Here is a 20,958-nt window from a genome sequence, read left to right as displayed (position 1 = left end):
GGGAGACTTTGAAGCAGTCAGGCCATATGTGTTGGCAGAATGTCCCACTATGCACAGGAATTAACGTGTCCTAGTTTAAAACATGTAATTTTTTAAAACCTTACAAATGCTCTGTAAGTTATCTCTTGCTATTAATATGCCTTTTTTTTTTCTTTTGAGAAGTACTCTTTGCCTTTGCTTTTTCTTTCAGAGTTCTGGTAATTGTTATGGGAAGGCAGAGGATGAATGGAAAAGAATCAATTCAAAAAAGAAATGTAATGAAGCCTCACAAAGAAAGTCTATTAAATATGGTTAGTGCTGTGGCAGGATTTCACAACCGAGCACTCTAAGAACAGTATATAAGAACAGTAGTCAACATTGTTGAACTCAATATGGTTAATTGGCTAGCAACTATGAAAAAAAAGTTATCCTTTACTTTCAGTTTTCAAACCAGAATACTGCTTCATATAACTTAGGGTATTTCTAGATGTAACACACAATTTGAACATTTTACTTGGTGCTTTCTTACAAACACGTGATAGCACTCTGAAACTGATTTCTACTTCTTTTGTTCCTTCAAAACTTACTAAAATTTCTTTTGCTTGTAAATAAATAGACTTGTATCATCTTTAAAGCCACTCATGCAATGGGTGCTGAGAATAAGGACAGAGATTTTAGAAAACCAGTAAATTTGTTCATAATTATCCTTACAAAAAGCTTTTAGACTTGCAACCACGATTAGCCAAAGCAAAAATGTAAGAAAGCTAGGCACTGTCAATGTCACTGGTCAGATCTAAGGAAACTGATATTTTTTAGTGCTGCACTTTTGATATGCCAATGAAAATTAATTAATTTTCATCAGACTCCATGAGTATTTGTTTTGTAGCATTACTGTGGAATTTTCATCTACATCTGAGTCAAAAATACAAAACAGCAAACAATTAATGTGTTTTCCATGGGTACTTCCAGAAAAAAAAAATTAGTTCCACCAGCTGTATTTGCATATTTTTGTGCTAAATACAGCATAAGAATGAGAATAGAGCACAGCCTGTTTTACTTAAAAATCTTCTCTTTTTCTTCTTCTTCTTTTGGAAAAATTGATGGCTCCTTCCTCCTGCTTGTTTTGATCTGTAATTAACAGCTTTTCTTATAAAATATGCTGCTGTAAACACCTAATTAAGGTCCCTGCTCAGTTGGAACGGGTTGCAGCAGGTAGATTTTTTTTTCCTCCGTTTGCATTTAAAACAGAAAGGACGTGTCCTTCATTTCCAAAGTCAATATACTTACTTAGCAGAGTGCATCTTGGCATACTGCTGATTCCTCCAGTCATGCATAACAAAAGGAAACAGCAAGGAATTTAAGAACATATTAGTTTAAGTAAATGTCAACTATTTTGTCACAGCACTAAATCATTACCGAAGTTATATGAAGTTTTTGTCTTTTGCTCTTTGTCACACAGCCTAAATAGAATTTTGACTTATATAAGTAACCACTGCTAATACAAAATAACAATGCCTGCACAAATACAATAAACTGTAACTGTAATAATAAGGTCAGAAACCTGTTCTTCTACAGTAGGTGTGCTTTATTTCCTGTCCTACAAGAGCTGACCACCACTGTAAAATACAATGGTGTATCTTAGTGAAAATAATTTCTTACCCAGAAAAATTGAGAGTTCATCTTCTTTTGCAATGATAGGACATAGAATACTAATTTCTCTCTCCTCTTACCACTCAGGCAACTTCAACAAATCAGGAAATCACAGGAAATGAAAGTTTGTCTTTAATGTGAAACATAATTCTTTACAATAGAAGTTTCCTCCTTAAATAACACTCACCAAGGTGGTGCTATAATTAGTTTTCTCTTCCAAGAGATATTTCTAGAATATACTGAAAAGGTCTATAAGTGCAAAAAAGGGGTAACTCGGATATTATGGGGAGACAAATTGACTGAGATTTCAAAATGTTAAGATAAAGAACTCCCAGAGTCATAGACAGATGAAAGAACTGCTGATTAACAATTGCCTACTCCAAAACGGAAGCCTTCTCAGTAGATAGTTTAAGTCAGTTCTTAAGTCTGCTGTTTTCTTAACTGTTATAACTGACGCAGACTTTCTGGTTCCTTTTTAATATTAAAAATGTTACTATCAGCTGTTAAACTAAATAAAAATGGACATATGTCAATTTTCTTTTAATGTATGTACTATTATCAATTCTTGACAGTTCTAATTTCAAAGACTAATAAAAGGCAATTATAAACACAAATTAACAGAAGTGCATTTCAGAACTTATTGATAAACATCACCCCTTTTGCAGAAATATACCATAGAATCAGCACTCATGTAGGAACATGTTAGTTCCAAGAATCACTGATATATCTGATGCATATTTTACAAATCTATCAAAGACTGTCCTATTCAGGCAAGAAACAATAACTTTTGTCCAGAGATTAATCACTCAGAGAAAATAAACAGTGGGTTTCTTTGACTTAGAGGTTGCTCTGTTTATTATAAGATAAACACATTTTAGTGTCTTCTTCTGCAATGCTCATTTGGGTAAGTTGAGCTAAGACAGTATGGAAATACTGGAAACTAAATGAAGTATAGAAAGCAAAATTATTTAATATAGGTTGTCCCTAGAAAAAAGTTAAGAGTGGTCAGCCAGCAAATGGAATCTTTTAACTTAATTTTTCATTCCTTAATCACATGTCATAATCCTAGTCTATCATTGCTCACAAACTTGCTTTTAAGTAAAGCAAACTTAATGTAAAGTCTTGTAGCACATTGCCCCAAGTTAATCCATTAATAATTAATATCTAGCTACAGAAAAAGGGTGAAGCATGGAGATGTGTGGTTTTTAAAAGAAGCAACAATTTAATCATATTATAACTGCTTTTATTGAGCAATTCATTCCTGGTCTTAAATGGAAAAGGAATCTCAGCTGAGAAATCAAAGCCAAACATGTATTTCATTCAGGATGCAAGTGTGTGCTGCAGTCCTAGGGATTACTCTATTCTCTAACTGAAAGCCAGGGAGTCAGAGAGACATAATGGCTGTGCTACAGTCAAAGATAGGCTGAAATTTATTTTAAAAAATGAAAGTTTTCTCTTATGCATTTCTAATATCAAAAGCAGTAGAGTGCAGAAGGTTGTATCAGTAACCTGATGGTCTTGCCAGATTTCTGGGCAGGTTTTAGGGTCGCCATGCAACAGCAGCTGGTATTGCTACTTAAACTACTTAGCCTAAAGATAGCCAATATTGGCTGTTTTTTTCTCCAGAGTGGTAGGAAAGTTTCTTCTTCCCACATTCTTCCTAAATAGATCCTCCCCAGATTTTAGTGATAAGAAAGATGAATAGTGGTGGATGCTAAATCCAAGCGACAAAAAAGAAAAAAGGATCATTACATATTAAAAAGGGTTGTTTCATTATATGGAAACCTGCTCATTTGGCTCCTTTCTCTTTTCCTTTCATTTGTGGATGGCAAGAGAAAAATCAAGGTCAAGTCTGTTGTAGTGTGTTATGTTAGTTTGTTTAATTACTCCCCCATTTTGTATAATGGTGCTGCCCTCAACTGTTTTTCCCGCCACTGTGTTGCCAGTCATTTTGTTACCATGGTTACTCCCACCCCATGTTCTGCCACTCCTAGTTCTCCTCCCCTTATTTCCCTGTATGGGAACTTACTCCTCCTTCCCTGGCCCTGCCAGTTATTCCCTGTTCCACCTATTTTTCCAGAATGTTCCTCTCTCTGGGAGATATGATTGGCTGTGGGACCGGGGCCCCTCCTTTGTTATGTACCTATTGGTTTTCCCTCCATGTCTGTTATCATAAGTTCACTCCCTCACCTCCCCCGATTGGTTCTTTGTAAACCCCTCCCCTGGATTCCTCCCCCCTTTATAACTCTCTGTCACTTGTTACTCGGTGTCACTCTTTGGCTGACTTCTTAGGCAAACCCTGGGTCACTCCTTAGTTGACTCCAGGCAATAAACCTGACCGTCCCCGAAGAGTGTCCGGCTCTCTGGTCTCGTCATTTCCCTGTAACTTGGTGATCTCGTCCACACGGACGCTGCCCGAGGTCTTCTGCCACCAAGGGGCGTCCGTAGGAGCAACCCTGGGGCCCTGCCACCGGGGTTGACTCCCCACCACTGCAGCTGCCCACTGGTCGCCTCAGCTAGCTGGACGCTTACCATCTAAAGGCCGCTGACCACTGCACAAGTCACTTGTTTAACAGACTAGAAACAATGAGGGAAGCTAGCTGCATGTTAGGAAGACAGTTGTTCACTGTGGCACCCTCACCCAGCTCAGAGACAACACCAGGCTGGCTGAGCCCAGTGGTGTGAGGTTCAACAAGGCCCAGTGCTGGGTCCTGCCCTTGGGTCACAGCAACCCCAGGCAGTGCCACAGGCTGGGGCAGAGTGGCTGCAAAGCTGCCACAGGAAAAGGCCCTGGGGGTGCTGGTGACAGCAGCTGAGCATGAGCCAGCAGAGCCCAGGTGGCCAAGAAGGCAAATGGCATCCTGGCCTGTGCCAGCAATGGTGTGGCCAGCAGGAACAGGGCAGGGATTGTCCCCCTGTACTCAGCACTGGTGAGGCCACACCTCAAATCAGTTTTGGGCCCCTCAGTTTTGGGCCCCTCAGTACAAGCAAGGCATTGAGGTGCTGGAGTGTATCCAGAGGAGAGCAATGGACCTGTAAAGGGTTCTGAATACAAATCTCATGAGGAGCAGCTGAGGGAGCTGGAGGTTTTTAGCCTAGAGAAAAGGAGAGGAGGTTTGGGGGGACCTTATCACTTTCTACAACTGTTTGAAAGGAGTTGTTCTGAAAGGAGGCTGTAGCCAGGTGGGGGTCAGTCTGTTCTCCCATGTAACAAGTGGCTGGATAAGACAAAATGACCTCAAGTTCTCATGGGGAGGTTTAGATTGGATATTAAGAAAAATTTCTTCACAGAAAAAGTGGCCAAGCATTGGAACATGCTGTCCAGGACAGTGGTTGAGTTACCATTCCTGGAGGGATTTAAAATTCATACGGATGGGACGCTTAGGGACATGGTTTAGTGGTGGACTTGGCTGTGCCTGGTTCATGATTGGACATGATGGTCTTAAAGGTATTTTCCAACCTAAACAAATTGTGATTCTCTGATTCCCAATGCGTTCACATTTCTAGGCATCTGTTATTAACAGCAAACCCAGAAATATTACATACAGTAGTTAGCTATTTTCCAGCAGCTCTGTTCACACTCGTGGAGTTAATTCCCGACTCTTTATTCAAGAGCCACTGTGCTCTGTTAAACAAGGAGGGTACTGTAGCTGTAGGATTTGGGGAAAGAGAGGGAAAAACAAGAAATTAGATCCCAGACATACAAACTTACCACAATACGTTGTCAAAAACACTCATCCACAGCTGCACTGCACAAGGTGCACAGGTTGATCCTATAAAAATATTTCTACTATCTAGAAACGCATTAAGTGTTCAGGGTAAAATTGTTTTTTTTATGTTCCAACCAAATGCAGGTACCCTAACTGTAAATGGCACATGTAAGTGGCAGGTGAAGTGTGGCTAAACAATTATTTCCCTTTCTTCTGTCTTCCAAAAGGCCAAATTTCAGCCTTCCTAATCTTACTTTACCTTTTCCCATACACTATACAGCACTGGGGCGTCATTATCGCCTAGAATGGACATATGGAGACATTTCACACTATGTCTCTGAAAGAACAGACACACCAAGCAGAAAACAGGAAGAAGGACTGAGGCATTGTTAAACTACTTTTGTAATCTTGAGCTTTTCAGAATTGGGAATGGACCTTGTATAAATCAAAACAGGGATAAGGGCATCTCTTTTACAGGTCTGTTATTTTTACTGATATCAAATAAGAAAATAAAGGTCAACCTATACCAAAAGAATGAAGAAAACCAAAATTTTGGTACTATCAATATCCAAATGTGGATTTGATCTATATTCCAAGTATTTCCAGTATCAAATCTGAAATGAAAATATACATGCTTGAAGTAATCTTCTTCTTGCTCATTACCCTCTTATCAATTAATTGAAAAATTTCATAGGTGTCTTTACTTCCAGGTAACATAAGAGGAAACAGAAAGGAAGCTCATCTCCTAGTCCCAGAAGTGTGGTCTAGATACAAAACCATGGTAAAGCCTTCTAACTTTTCAAGAAGCACTTAAAAAGGGTAACTTTGAATGTTTGTCCTCATTGTTACATCATCATACAAATCCGAAACTATAACAACTTTTTTCAACGTGGATAAATTAGTCTAAACCCTTCTGGCTATATTCCTTAATTAATTCTGCATTACTAGTTCTAAGCTAATTGTATAAAGGGAAAATGTCCAGCTGGCTGTGTGTCTTAAAGATACCTTAGAAGACATCCTTAAGGAAAAAACTCAAATGAACACTGCAGAGAATATCAAGTGACACCAGTAACTGAATGTGATCTTTTACCCTTTTCCATACGTTTGCTATGCTGTACTAGCACTGACCACCACTAAGCCATGTTCCCTAAGCATCATGTTTTTGTGGTTTTTAAATACATACAGTGATGGCTGCTCAATCCCTTCCCTGGGTAGCCTATTCCAAAGCTTGACAAGCCTTTTGATAAAGAAATTTTCTAACCTAGACCTTACCTGGAGCAACCTGAGGGCTGGCTCCTTTGATCCTACTGCTATTTACCTGGGAGACCAGCCCCCACTTCCCTACAGCCTCCTTTCAGGGAGCTGAATAGAGCAGTAGGGTCTCCCTGGTGTCCTTTTTCTCCAGGCTAACCAACACAGTTTGCACTGCTCAGGACCCAACTGTGCTGGGGATCACTCATCCCTCACACACACAGCACTAACAGTTACAGAGTCTGGGGCAGGAATCAGAGAGAGGAAGGTGTCTTGTTGATTTGAGGTGCAGATCTTTCTGCAAATAACTTTAAAATTGAGAGATTGGTTCACAAAAAGGCATACTCTTATACTTGCCAGTTCAATTCAGTCAAGCAAGGCAAATAATGTATGTTAAATTTTAAATTTTTTTTACACTTACTGGAGATTAATGAATAGACAAACAATATTTTTTAACATAAAACTCCTTTTTTTGTCAATTTTGAAGTGTTACGGTATAATTCCCAACTCTTCCTTTCAGAATCTGTGATTTTAACATATTTTGATCTCCAACTGATCATTTCCTTACTTCCCTTTGGTATTTTCTTGTACTGAAGTACTCACTTTAGTTCACTTCCCCCCCATCTTTTTATTTTCTCTATGTATTGTTCCACTTTTCTATTTGCTTTCATGTCTTCTTGTCTCTCCTATAGAAATAGATACACAAAACATTGTGTGAGTACCATTTACAGGAGCAAAATATAGGCTCTTCAGAAACATTAAAGAAGCAAACTTTCAACACTTAGAGGAGCAACAGAAGAAAAATTTCATCCCAAAATGAGATTTTTTTTTAAACAATCCTCATGTTTAAATATATTCCATTTAAATATTTTTCCTCCAAAACCTTTCCAAGCAGATCATCACATGAGAACCATGTGGTGCTTGCACAAAGTACCCAATTATGGTAGAAGGCTTAGAGAGGGATTACAAAGGGTGGGCTTAGGGTGCTTTGCATCTATGTGGTGCCTCAATAGAATTTGCATCTCAGACTGGAATCAAAATGGCTTAATTCTGAGTATGGAACTGCCTGGGCAGACTTTCTGGAATAGTCACACCTGGGCCATCAGGACAGATTTGAAGCAAAATCATAAAGTTGCATTTGTCTAAGCCACCTGCTTTGGAATGATCTCCTGGAGTAGGGTTGTACTTTCCAAAACTCAAGACCACTTGGGAAAATGTTACCCTCTTCTTTAAAGTAAACCATCAGAAAAATTATTAACCCAAGAAATGACGGTGCTCACCAGGGTCCAAATTTATTTGTCCCTGACTTACTTTCACAAGCTGCCTCAACAGTAATTTCACTTACTGGTAAAAAATCAAAACAACAAAACTCATCTCGCCTTCTGTTTGAGCTTGCCTACTATTAGCTAGATCTTGTGAAGTATTTCTTGCCAGGCTGAAGTCTTCTTTAGTACCAAGCTTCTGTTCCTGATCCTTCACCTTCTCCCTGAGAAGTTAACCAGACTGGGTTTCTCATCATTAGGCCCTTTTGACCACCTCTCTGTTGTGTTCTCATGGCTTTTCTCTGCAACCTTGCATTGGATTTAAGTGGCAAAGTCTTGTAAAGGGAGACAAGGTAGAACAGCACAAGTGGCTTCTGTGAGAAAACACCAGAAGAGAGACACTGTTTCTCCCCTCCAGGGAACTAGCTCTGCTCAGCAACTTCAATAGATATGGCTGGCTTCTGCTTTTCTACCATGACTGCCCTACACTCCAGCAGGTGAACAAGACTGTAACAGCCAAACTGATGAGACTGGTATGGGATTTACCAAAGCCATGGAGATTAGCGTGTGGGGCTGAGAGCCCCACAGGACCATCATTCCCTGTCTGTAGTAAACCCCTCAGGTTTAGCCAGGGCCCCTTGGAGAACAGAATGCTGACACAGCAGCAAAGAAGTTTCCTGTCTCCAGGGACATCCACCTTGTACCCTATCCCTATAGCCATGTAAGGCAATATCTTGTTAACCCTACTATTGGTCACTTATGGTCACTCTAACACCTTTGCCATTGGTCAGGATTGGATCCGGGCCTAGGCTATAAAAGTAGCATACTGTACCCCTACTAACCCGGAAGAAGAAGAGCTGAGACCCTTCATGGACCCTGCAATAAAGCCATACACAAGGAACAGCCGGTGTCTTCTGCTTCTCCTCTCTCTACCGTCTGCTGGAGCCTTAAGCCAAGGGAAAAAGCTACCTAGCAAGCAAAGAGCTTGAAATCATAAGAGCTGCCTAATCACTAAGAGCTGAATATTCCCTGCTTGCTAGGGCTGTCCCGCGGCCTTGGTCTGAGAGCGAGCTGGCTTCTGGCACCCAGTCCCCTTGGGGACTGAGCTCTGGAGCTGTAATAGCTTGCATAGGATAAGACCAAGTAAGGCTCATTTACCTGTCTACCTCAAATTGAATGATCTTGGCTACACAGCCCAGATGCCAAACCCATCCTTTTCAGTGTGGGCCCAGAACAGCAATAGAAGCCATAAACAGAAAGGACACGGAGTCCACCAGATGGTGTGACTGTAGCTGGCATGGCCAGCCTGGACTGTGCTGCATCTGTGCTTCACTGTGCTTTGTGCAGGAAGGCTGACACTGCTTGGGAGCACTTGGTTTATTGGGCTTGTACTTGGGCTTACACTTTGTTGCTTACCCATCACAGCTGTAACTGGATTGGATCTTCAGCACCCAAACCCATGCATACTGCTCTCTACTTAATGTTTTTTGGGAAGGACCATTGGCAAACTGATGCAGAGAGCAAGGTGTCAGTGAACTTCCCAAAGAGGCTGTGATTATACCCCATGGGTATATTCCTGTGAGTTTTAACAGGCAGTGCTGGAAGCCAAATGTTGCTACCTGCCACAAGACCTGCACACCCTCATCCTACCAGCAGAGAATTCACTGGGGCGGGTCAGGAATGTCCTGTCCCAACTTCTGCCTGCCTTCCTGCTTGGAACTTTCATGGGTGGTGGTGAGGCTGTCTAAAGAAGCTGTTCTATCCCTGGAAGTATTCAAGGCCAGATGGGATGGGGTTTTGAGCATCCTACTTTAGAGTAAGATATTCAGGCAGGGGAGTTGAAACTAGATAATCTTTATAGTCCCTTCCAACCCAAAGAAGATGATGCTACATTGCCCTTCCACTGTCCAAGCCCTAAGGTACTGTTACCAAAACACCGAACCAGCTGCTCTGTGACATCAGCCCTGGGGCCAAAGGCACTGCATTAGTTGGTGGCTGCACTGAATGAGCCCTCACTCCTTGCAGCACATGCCAAGGCAGTGATGCATTTGCTGTGCCTCCTTGTCCTACTGGCCATGTGCAGGTCTGTGCTCAGCACATGGCACACCTGTGGGTAAGTGGCCTCAGGCTCTTGGATGCAGTTTAGACAACATTTGAGAGGTGTTCCCTGTCCCCTCTGGCCACACTACAGTTTTGTGAGCTCCACGCAGGAGCTTCAATTCCTTGACAGTGCCCAAGCTGCAGCACAACTTTCTATGGAGGCTCAAGAAGAAAACAGGAGTGGACAGACGTGTGCCCCATGGGATTCCCTGGCTCTGCTGTCCATGCAAACAATGCCATGTGGGGAGGGAAGTTGGCTGACCTTCAACCTGAGAAGCAGCAAGACATCAAGCAATGACTTTCTGTTTACAGAGGGACCTGTGGTCTCTGGCCCATGGCTGCTTCCTATGGCCCCATGGCTTATGACTTTGACCCCATGGCTCCAGACTATGGTGAAGTGAACATCACTGGTGGCACAGATGTCCAGCCAGGAGCCTGGGCCGGGATTGTCAGCATCCAGGATCCCTGGAAACCAGGCACAGGGCACATCTGTGGAGGGTCCCTCATCAGCACAGAGTGGGTCCTCACAGCTGCCCACTGCTTCATCAACGCCAGGTAAGGAACAGCAGGGAATGGGTCTATCTCCACTACACCAGCAGGTACCCTGTTGGCAGCACCATGGGCTACTCCCATCCTGTCACCCTGCATTATGACCAATGTCTGTGCACTGCAGACCCCAGTTGAGAGACTACTCAAAGAACACTGTGATCTTGCCACTGCTTCCTAGAAGCCTCTAGGTCAATGTTCTTGGAGGCTAAGTCATGCTAGGGCAGTCATACATACTGCTTTCTTCTCTGACTTGCAAAGCAGAGAACAGGGAACTCCTGTGCTGCTGCAGCACATGGCTCTGCTCCCTCTCACCTCCTTCTCCATGTCCTTTCTTAGGAACACCAGCACATGGCATGTGGTGGCTGGGGCCACCCGGTTGACCCAGCTGGGCCCTGAGGTGCAAGTGCGCCAGATTAAGCAGCTGCGGGTTCATGAACACTATATTCCTGGTGAGGAGAGGAACAACATTGCCTTGCTGAAATTGGACCAGCCTGTCGTGTGCAACCACTATGTACAGCTGGGCTGTGTGCCTGACACCACACTGAAAGTGTTGGAGCTGGGAGCCTGTTACATTGCTGGCTGGGGTATTACTACTACAAGAGGTGGGTTCACAAAAGGGACACATGCCCTGAGGGCAGACTTGGCATGTAAGGGAAATGGGTTGGGCTTCCCAACAGCAGAGGCCAAAGCCAGAGTCAGGCTGTAGGATGTCTGCCTCTGGAGTGGTAGTCCTGGACCATTCCCCAAAGCCAGACAGAAGGGGGAAAGCACAGCAACATGCTATTTGCCTAGGGAACCCCAGGGAAGCCTTAGGGAAGGGATTCATCACCCAGCAAGAGAGGGGAATGGCCAAAGAACTGCTGTATGCTCATTTCTTTCTGTGCTCACAGCTCAAAGACCAAGTGATGTGCTGCAGGAGGCCAAGATCCACCTCATTGATGTCCAGCTCTGTAACAGCAGCCTCTGGTACACAGGAGCCATCCACACTCAACATCTGTGTGCTGGTTACTCAGTGGGTGGCATCAACCCCTGCCAGGTAGGAGCGTGAGATAAGCCACTCAGCTCCTAGCAGCACGGGCAGCCTGAGCAGCACCACCCCAACACAGCCCGTCCTGCTTTGTGGCCAGTCACTCACAGCCTCAGCTGCCCACCACTGTTAGGGCTTCCCTCCCCTTCCCCACGTGCAGGTCCTTCCCCAGTGCCCCCATTGTCCCAGAGGTATTACACCCAGAAAGCACATCTAGCGCTCTTGGCTGTTCAGAGGCTTAGATGCTAACCCTGGAACATCTGTGCTCTGCGATTGCTGTGCAGAGACAAGAGACAGCCCTACCGTACATGCCCCTCACCTGCTCCCAGCCAAGGTTCTGGAGGCTCAAGCACCTGGGCTGAGACTTTCTCTACCAGGAATACAGCTCTGTCAAGGGCTGTGAGAGAGAAGGAGACAGCTCTAGTGCTGGCAGCAGCTACCCAATATTACCTTTTTCCTCTCTTGCTCCACTGCAGGGTGACAGCGGTGGTCCTCTGGTGTGCAAAGACAACAATGCTGCCTTCTTCTGGCTCGTTGGTGTGGCCAGCTGGGTGAAAGACTGTGCAGGAGCAAACCAGCCTGGTGTCTACACCTCCGTTCAGCACTTCTATGACTGGATCCTGGTCCAGATAGACCCACAGACAGAGAGAAGGGCATCAAGACATTCTATGACTGCCCTAACTCCCCCTCAGAAGCCAAGACCAACACCAACACCATTGGACAGGTTTAGCTCCTCTCCATTTTCACTCCAGAAAATGGTGGGATTTTTTACTCAGGCACAGGAGCTCCTTCAGGTCTTAAGGAGAAAAGTGGCTAAAGAAGCAGGATGAACAGGATCCAGTGCAGGCTGCAGTGGACCATGACCATTTTCTTTAGGGGCAATGTCTGCTGATCCAAAGGCAGCTTCAGTGTCTAAGGCCTGCCCTATCCCGCTCCTGCTTCTCCTCTGTGTGCATACAAATCCTGAACCTCACTTAGTTGTGGAAATAAAGTTGTCTGGTTTCACTGTTAACCATGTTTTCAGTTCCATTCAGTCTCCCATGCCAGGCAAGGATTTCCACACCTGGTACATGCAAAATCAGGCTAAGGACAGACATCAGGCTCAACAGAAAATAATCAGTCCAAAGGACTGAAACTCTGCTTGGTAAGAGAAGAGGGCAAGGGTGCAGTAGAAGAAGGGAATACAGCTTACAGAGCAATGAGATCCTAGAAACAGAACTTGGAAGTCTAAAGTGTCCTAGGCTGCCTACTGAAATAAACAAAGAGGGCCAGGAGACTTCTTCTCCTTTTTCAATGCCTTTATTAAAAGTGATCAGCTCAGGATTGGGTGGCTCGCCAGGTCTGCAGGTGCCGTCGTCTTCCCGGGCGACTCAGAGGAGGAGGATATGCGCAGCTCTGTCCACAAGGGGCAGAGCTGGGGGAATCCAGTCCTCGTGGGAGCCTTTAGGGCGTGATTCCGTCAGATGGTACCTTTGCCGGCTCAGTCAGCCTGGTCTCACCGCCGGGGTCGTCTCTCTTGGTCAGGGCGAGAGGGTCCGAAGGTGTTCCGCATCTCTGCAGGCTCAGCATTCGGCTCCTCACGTCCAGACATCACTCCAGTCTCTCAACTCTTAGGTGGCTCGTCGTTTTGGGGTCTTCTCTGTACACCGGGGGACCCATGCTGCATTGTGGTCTTGGAGTCACTTTGCATAGCCCCCCCCCACCTTCTACTGTTCGGGAAGGTTCCCACCCTTCTGGGAAAGGTACAACTTAGCCTCGGGCGAGGCTCTGCTGATACAAAAGGAGCGATTAGCCACAACAACTCGTGATTACAATAACAAAACACGAAGAACTTCGGCAGCTACCCGTGGTCTGGCTGCTTTTTGTAACTTTTTCTCACAAAAAAAATATTACCCGAATTTTGTTCATAACACCTACTGGTGGGATAAGTCTGTGTTTGTGCACAGTGCATTAGGGAAAATGTGGACTCTTTCATGGAGACATGGTTCGTAAAAAGACCCAAGCTTTGCACCAAGGACTGGGTAAGGAACTTGACATCCAGTCACAGATACTATTGGAATATGAATCCCAGTATTACCAGGTAGATTGTGCCTGGGCCAGTCTGACCCTTGGCTGCTAGGCCAAAGGCAGCAACTGTGGTGTATCACCCCAGAGATACCTTTAGCTTGCTGGAGATTGCAGCTGGGCACTGAACAAGTCCAGGCTTGTTAGGAACTCCATTTACCTCAGGAGGAAAGCTTCAGGTGATGGTGAGGAGAAAAAGGAGATGGATTCTGCTGGAGGGTTTAATCCAGAGGTTTATACCATGGTTACAGAGGTCTGAATCTTGGGAACAGCTCCAACAGAATGGAGACCGCACGGTCTGATTACCTTTTTAAGCTCCCGGGGCAGGGGGAGGGGAGGTACAGGTGAGCCACCAACCAGGTGAGAGGGGCGGGGTCTCAGGGGAGGATGACACCTAGACAGGCCAATGACCTCTGGGCATAGGGGCATCTTTTGAACTTGACCAACCACACGACGCCTTGCTGGAATGTTAAAACTGATTGACAGCCCAGCAGGGGGCGAGGGGGGGGAGGGGAAGAGGGGTATTGGCACACCTGGGGAAGGGACCTGGAAGTTTAGAACAGGAAGTTTACAACACACTGCAACAAGATACTACATGGATAAATTTCAATTAATTTCTATACTGTTATTTGAGGAACATGCTGTGCTTACAACTATAGAGAGTGAAGGTGTGTTCATGTTTCACTAGAAAATATCCAATCCAGATCACCTGGAAAAGCAGAGAAGGACTGGACTGTGCTCATACTCATGGAAGGGATGGTTATGGATACTTGGGTGCTAGTAAAGGCATTGCTGTTTCTCTGTCAACCTGGTTTGTTGTTCACAGTAGCTGTGTAAGTCTCTGTGTCTGTTTCTCTGTCAGTGTACCTTGCTCTCCAGAATGCACACAAGCACAGACACACAGTCTTGTCCTTTAGGAAGCAGAGCTATACCTAACAAATAGTTCAGAGCTATCAGCTACCACAGACACTACTCATCTCTGATGTTACTTCCAAACATGAATTATCGTACAGGCCAGGCAAAGTTTATCCATCTCAAGAAGTCTCATTGTATATAAGTCAAGTTGAGAAATCCTTGTTATTGTTATGAAATGCAGAATGAGTAACAAATTGCCATTATTATGGTATGATAATGGTATGATATCATAACTAGTGGTTCTTAAGTAAAATATTAACTTTGAGTAATAGAAGAACCAGAGGGCTGAATAGCGCTGAATTTTCATTGCTATTTGTTATCTATGCATTGAGAAAGAAAATTCCTTTAGGAAAATTATGACTTTTCAAGAGCTTGCATTTCTTAGCAGCTCTCACCTTCCTTTCAGTCTCATAAATACATGCAGTGTGAGTTGTGAAAAAACATGATGACAATAATTTTCCTAAAGCAGACTGATATGATTGCTCTAACATTTTTATTGCAGTAGAAGGATGGAAAATTTCAAGCAGAAAAAAATAAATCTAATAATCTATTCAAAGGAACCATAAGCTACCATTATCCAGCAGTATCACTGAGATGCCTCTATAATGCAAAATCCATAGCAGTAAGAGTGATGCCAGACTCCATTTTCCTTAAGAAACTGCATTTGCGCTATAAACACTCTGCACATCTTTTTGAGGATATCTTATTACCACAGGAGATAACGATCAACACTTCATACCTTCTTTTCTGAAATTATACTAAACAGTAAGTTGCAGACTAAAACTACTAAGAAATCATTCACTTGCCAGAGATGATTGTTCCTTGCAGCTTGATGATTTTTGTGCATTTCCTACAGTATATTTTCTTATATTATATACTTATATAATGGCATTTCTGTTGGACATGAGGAACAATATGTAAATACATGCCCTTCTGTTGTAATTTGAACCCCTGGGCACTGTGTTAGTGTGGTGGTTTGACCGGAAATAGGATTTCTGGGATGCTGTAGTCAAACCAATGGGTGCTCAGATTTTAATATTGGCACCTGATGTGGCCATTGGGACATTTGGATCTGCCTCTGAGAACACAGGGTTAAAATCAGGGCTCTCCCATGCAAGGTTCTCTTTGGATTTCCAGCGGGAGAGAGTTGGCTGGGCAGGGAGCGGGGAAAGCCACGCGGCCCGGGAGAGGTGGCCCTGACCCTGAGGGGCCCAAGGGTGGAAGCATCCAAGAACTACTGAGAGGTATTCCCCCCCCCCCCCCCCCTTCTGGGAGACAGACAGAGAGAGAAACAGAGCCGTGCCTGCGAGTTACCTTGAAACTTGATAAACATGTGCGGCAGCAGGCAGCACGGCTCAGAGGGAGGAAAGGGGGGGAAGGAGGCAGAGGAGGCAGCGATGTGTCCAGCCGTTTGTGGGAACTTTTAACCCCTTTGTGGATAATGAAAACTTTACAGAACATTAACCCTTCCTACAAGAGTGATGAAGGTCTGGGCAGAGAGAGAGATGTGGGAGGAATGGAGAAGATGGAGTGGCATTTTTTGCTGGACTCTTTTTTTTTGTATAGCCGTGGACTGTTTCCTTCTAATACAGAGACTGCTTCCAGGGGAGACAATGCCTCAGAACCAGGAGGGTTCAGTGTGGGTACCCCTCAGCCCCAGGGGGTGCAAAAATTATAGGGGGGGACAGATGTCCCGAAGTTGAGACTGTGTCTTTTTGGAAGGAGACAAGGCATCCTTAAAAGGACCCTAGAAGCAGCCCTGGTCCATGCACAGTGGTGAGAGCACTGGGCATGGAAGCAAGATGGCACAAAGCAGGCTCCTTCTCCTCTTGATGAACTGAGGATTGAGTATTCTAAAGGGTGGTGCCAGACCAAGAGTTGGTGATTTGGGAGATGTATTGTATTGGAATTTGGTGGGGGGAGGAGGAAAATGCTTTTGTAAGGTTTTAATTTTCCTTGTGTGTTTTTCTCTTTCCTTGTAGTTTAGTTATTTTCTTGTAGTTTAGTTAATAAAGTTTTCTTTATTTCTAAGTAGGAGCCTGCTTTGCTTATTCCTGGTCACATCTCACAGCAGACACCAGGGAGAGGGTATTCTCATAAGGGCACTGGCATTGTGCCAGTGCCAAACCGTGACATGTTAGTAATTATATTTTCTTTATCCACTGTTCTTTTATAGCTTTCTTCAAAATTAATTCTTTCCCCAATTTCTTTAGGGAATCTTACTTCAAGCATAGTCTCTACTAAATACTGTTAATTTAAACAACTAGACCTGAATCATAAGAAAGGTTAAAGACAAAGCATGAGTGCAGTAAGATTTATTATTTTTACTCTCACACTACATTTGCCTGTGCTCTTGGACAAGTCTCTGAACCGCCTTTCTAGGGTGTTTTCTAGGGTACTGTTGTATACATACTTAGCAGCAGGACGAAACACAGCACTAGCTGCTGAGAATGAAATCCCAGCCAAAAACTGGGACAAATGCACTACATGAATTATCTGTTCTTGCAAGAGTGAACAGTGGGAATTCAGAACTGGAACTTAAAATAGTATTAATTTTAGGCGCAAAACTACCATGTTTTAAAGAAAAAAACCTGCAAAGAAACACAACATGCTACATCCTTTAGTAACCCACACTGATAATAAACATGCTCAAAAATCAAGCAGTTTGAACCGGACTATTTCATGCCATGACATATTTGCAATCTGAGATGCCTATATACTTTCACTGCACAACCAGTATCAAAAGAGGCCTCCAAGTTTTACAGTGCTTCTGGTACAGGCCCGTAGCAAATGGCAGGGCTGAGGAGTAATGTGCTCTGTTGATATGTGAATGGTGATACAGAGCCAGAAAATAAAGACGTAGAGTGAGGAGATAAGAAATTCAGAGTAAAACCAAGAACGAGATACTTTTTTAAGAAAAGTGTTTTATTTCTGAAATTACAAACTCTCATTTACACAGAACAAGACAATAACGTGAAAAACATCCCTGGTTTAAATGTTCATTGTACTGAAAAATTGTATTTAGCACTTGTGGACTGACATACATTTTCCTTTCTGAAATGTCCTGCTGTTCGTGTTAGCATCTTTTTCTAAAACTACAGTGACCTTATTTCCTTACTGATGGATCTTTACCAACGGCAGGATCCCATGGGGTATTCTACTGTCCCGTAGTTAATTTGAATGTCTTTGCACAGTGGCTCCAGGTATGGTCCCTGATGATAATCTTTTCTACTCCCATCTTCACAGAATCACAGAATCACAGAATCGACTAGGTTGGAAAAGACCTTTGAGATCATCGTGTCCAACCTATGACTGAACACCACTTTGTCCACTAGACCATGGCACAGAATGCCACATCCAGTCTTTCCTTAACACCTCCATGGATGGTGACTCCCCCACATCCGTGGGCAGCCCGTTCCAATTCCCAATCACCCTTTCTGTGAATATATGCCTCCTGATGTCCTCCCTCCCCAGCCTAAACCTCCCCTGGCACAGTATAAGACACTGTCCTCTTACCCTGTCACTGGTTGCCAGGGAAAAGAGCCCTACCCATATCTGGCTACACTCTCCCTTTGGGGAGGTGTAGAGAGGGATGAGGTCCCCCCTGACCCTCCTAAACAACCACAGCTCTTGCAGCTGCTTCTCATAGGACCTGTGCTCCAGAACCTTCACCAGCTTCACTGCCATTCTCTGGACATACTCCAGCACCTCAATGTCCTTCCTAAATTGAGGGCCCAAGAACTGGACACAGGATTTGAGGCGCAGCCTCACCAGTGCTGAGTACAGGGGGTCAATCCCTGCCCTGCTCCTGCTGGCCACACCATTGCTGGCACAGGCCAGGATGCCATTGGCCTTCTTGGCCACCTGGGCACTGCTGGCTCATGCTCAGCTGCTGTCAGTCAGTATCCTCAGATTCCTTTCTGCCTGACCACTGCCAGCCACTCTGTCCCCAGCCTGGAGCTCTGCCTGAGGCTGTTGTAGCCAAAGTGCAAGGCCTGGCACTTGGTCTTGCTGAACCTCATACTGCTGGATTCAGCCCACTGATCCAGCCTGTCCAGGTCCTCCTGCAGAGCCCACTATACTCCAGCAGATCAACACTCTCCTCCAACTTGGTGTCATCTGAATTTGCCTGTGGTGGACCCTAACAACTCAGCAGCTATGATATTGCAGTTTTCCTTATAAGAGGAGATGTGATATCTTGTAATATTATCAAGGGGGAACATCTTTAAACTAAAACGGGGTAGGTCTAGATGAGACATTAGGAAGAAATTCTTTACTGTGAAGTTGGTGAGACACTGGAACAGGTTGCTTAGAGAAGCTGTGAATGTCCCATCCCTGGAAGTATTCAAGGCCAGGATGGATGAACCTTTGAGCAACCTGGGGTATAGTGGAAATGGGAATGGACTAGATGGGTCCCTATCAACACAAGCCATTTTATGATTCTATGAATGTGATTAAAACTTTCAACATTACGCATTTCCTCCTATCCAAATAGTAACAAATATTAAAATGTTTTAAAAAAATATCTGTACACTTCTAGCAAAAGGGAATTACATTAGGGAGAAGAATAAGTATTTGTTGTAATCTCACAATTTAAGCAATTTAATCTTTCCTACTTTTTCTAATCCCGTTTCCAGGATGGAAATCGTGGCAAAAAGATAGAGAAGGATGTGGGCATTGGGGTTTTGGAGGTACAGGGAAAGGAGCAGGTAGGGAATCAGGTGCTGCAGAGTGATTTTAGCCAATGATAGCTCTTTGGGGGCACAAACCAAAGTGCCAGTACTGAAAAACAGGCTATCATTCCCCAGGGAATGGGTCTCTGGGGGGTAGCTGGACAAGCTGCCTCCAGAGAGTCTTGGAATGGCATTGACTCAGCAGGAGCTGAGGGAGTTGCAGGGAGGACAGGAACACCAAGGATGACTGAAGCACTGGGAGGGCACTTGCCGGGGACAGAAGGGGGAACCCTCATGCTAAGGACCTGCACCCCTTTCAGGGACAGGGTGACATCTATTGAGGGGACAGGGTTGGCAGGAGTGCTGGGCTCCCATGGCCCTGAGGGTTCCATCAAGCCCTGTTCCCCCAAAAGTGGGGGTTGTGACAGCTCTGGGGCTCCTGAAAAGCTCAGGAGCCCCCTCTCTGGTCCCAAAGAGGGGTATCCCAGAGAGAGGCATGAGGTATCACAGACCTGAGGGTCCTGATGACCCAGCTATCCCCCTCAAAAGGTGTGTCATTACCTGGTTGTCCCAGGAGAGAGGTAATGGGGGGTGTGTCATTGTCCCCAAAGTCCCACCAAACCCAGCATGCACAGGAAGACAGTTCTCGAGGAGTGGGATATCCAGGGCCATGCTGCTGCCATTCCATCACAAAAGGGCAGCAGTCAGTGGGCCAACACTAATCCCTGCCCAAGCTACCATCCCCTGAAGGTCTGAGGGAAGTCATCATTCTAGCCCTCTCCCAGTCCAACTGGTGTCCATTTTCCCAAGCCTGCACATCCTTCCAGCCCAGCCTGGCATCTACCTTACAGCCCCAGATTAGGGAGTACCCACCCCACGCAGCCAGCATTGTGGTGTAGTGCAGCACTGTGTTGTAGTACAGGTCAGATTCCAGGCCTGCTCACCCTCCAGAATGAGTTATACTCTCCATGTAAAAAAACCAATCATAATAAACAAGAGAAAACAAGACCATTCCCACACTGAGGAAACACTTCCCACCCTCCAAGCTTCAGGGTTAGGATGAAGTCCCTCCTATCCCCTGAGGTTCAGCCATAGTGGAAGGTCTCCCCAAAACCTCAGAAGTCCTTGAGGTGGCTGTAAAAATCCTACCTTCTGAGTTTACCCTCACAGGAGAAGCCTTTGAAGTAGAACTTGCACAGCCCCTCGAAGTCCATGTAGTCCGTGAGCCCATAGTTTTGGGATCTGCAGCATCAAGACACCCATGGCCCTGTCAGCATCTGCAGCACAGCCCTCAGCCAGACCCATCCGGGGCACCTGTTGCGTTCTGCTGTAGGGAACTGCGAGGAGTTCTTTTAGTAATGGGTTTTTGGCAATGAAATTAGGCCAAACGAGGCAAACATTGTATCTGGAAGCTGTTTACAGGAACAAAACCGAAAAGGAGCTGCCCAAATGAAAGACGAAATAGACAGAAAAGGAGGAAGGAAAACGGAGAAGGAACGGGGTAGCTGGGAGAGAGAGAAGACAGAGAGGAAAAGAGGGGGTTACCCTGAGCGAGCCAGGGAAGTGCTGTCGGCGTCCAGGAGCGGGGCTGTGCTGTGCCTGCCTGGGCGCGGCCCTCGGGTGGCGCAGCTCCGGCGGCACCGGGCGACAGAGATGGAGCTGCTCAGAGACACAGGGAGGCAGGGCAAACGCGGAGGCAAGCAAGAGCCGGCGAGGGCAGGAGACCTAAATGGCAGGCTTGGAGCCAGGGCAAAAAGCGTAAGACTCAAAAAGCCCCC

The 20,958-nt window shown here is 45.0% G+C and overlaps 1 protein-coding gene across 1 annotated transcript; it reads left to right on the top strand.

Annotated features, from left to right (window-relative positions):
- Positions 1-9,416: 9,416 nt before the first annotated feature.
- Positions 9,417-12,358, top strand: LOC128945727 (acrosin-like). Its single transcript, XM_054289563.1, has 5 exons — positions 9,417-9,430; positions 10,265-10,507; positions 10,838-11,103; positions 11,392-11,537; positions 12,005-12,358. Exons 1-5 carry the CDS (start codon positions 9,417-9,419, stop codon positions 12,356-12,358), a joined length of 1,023 nt encoding a protein of 340 aa, XP_054145538.1.
- The last annotated feature ends 8,600 nt before the right edge of the window (positions 12,359-20,958 follow it).

This window comes from Melozone crissalis, unplaced genomic scaffold (assembly GCF_028551555.1).
Source record: "Melozone crissalis strain CALT ecotype California unplaced genomic scaffold, PUWL_Pcris_2 ptg000005l_1, whole genome shotgun sequence".
In the NCBI taxonomy this organism is placed as follows: Eukaryota; Metazoa; Chordata; class Aves; order Passeriformes; family Passerellidae; genus Melozone; species Melozone crissalis.
The sequence above is the reverse complement of the archived record's forward strand: the minus strand, read 5'-3'. Positions and strand labels throughout refer to the sequence as shown.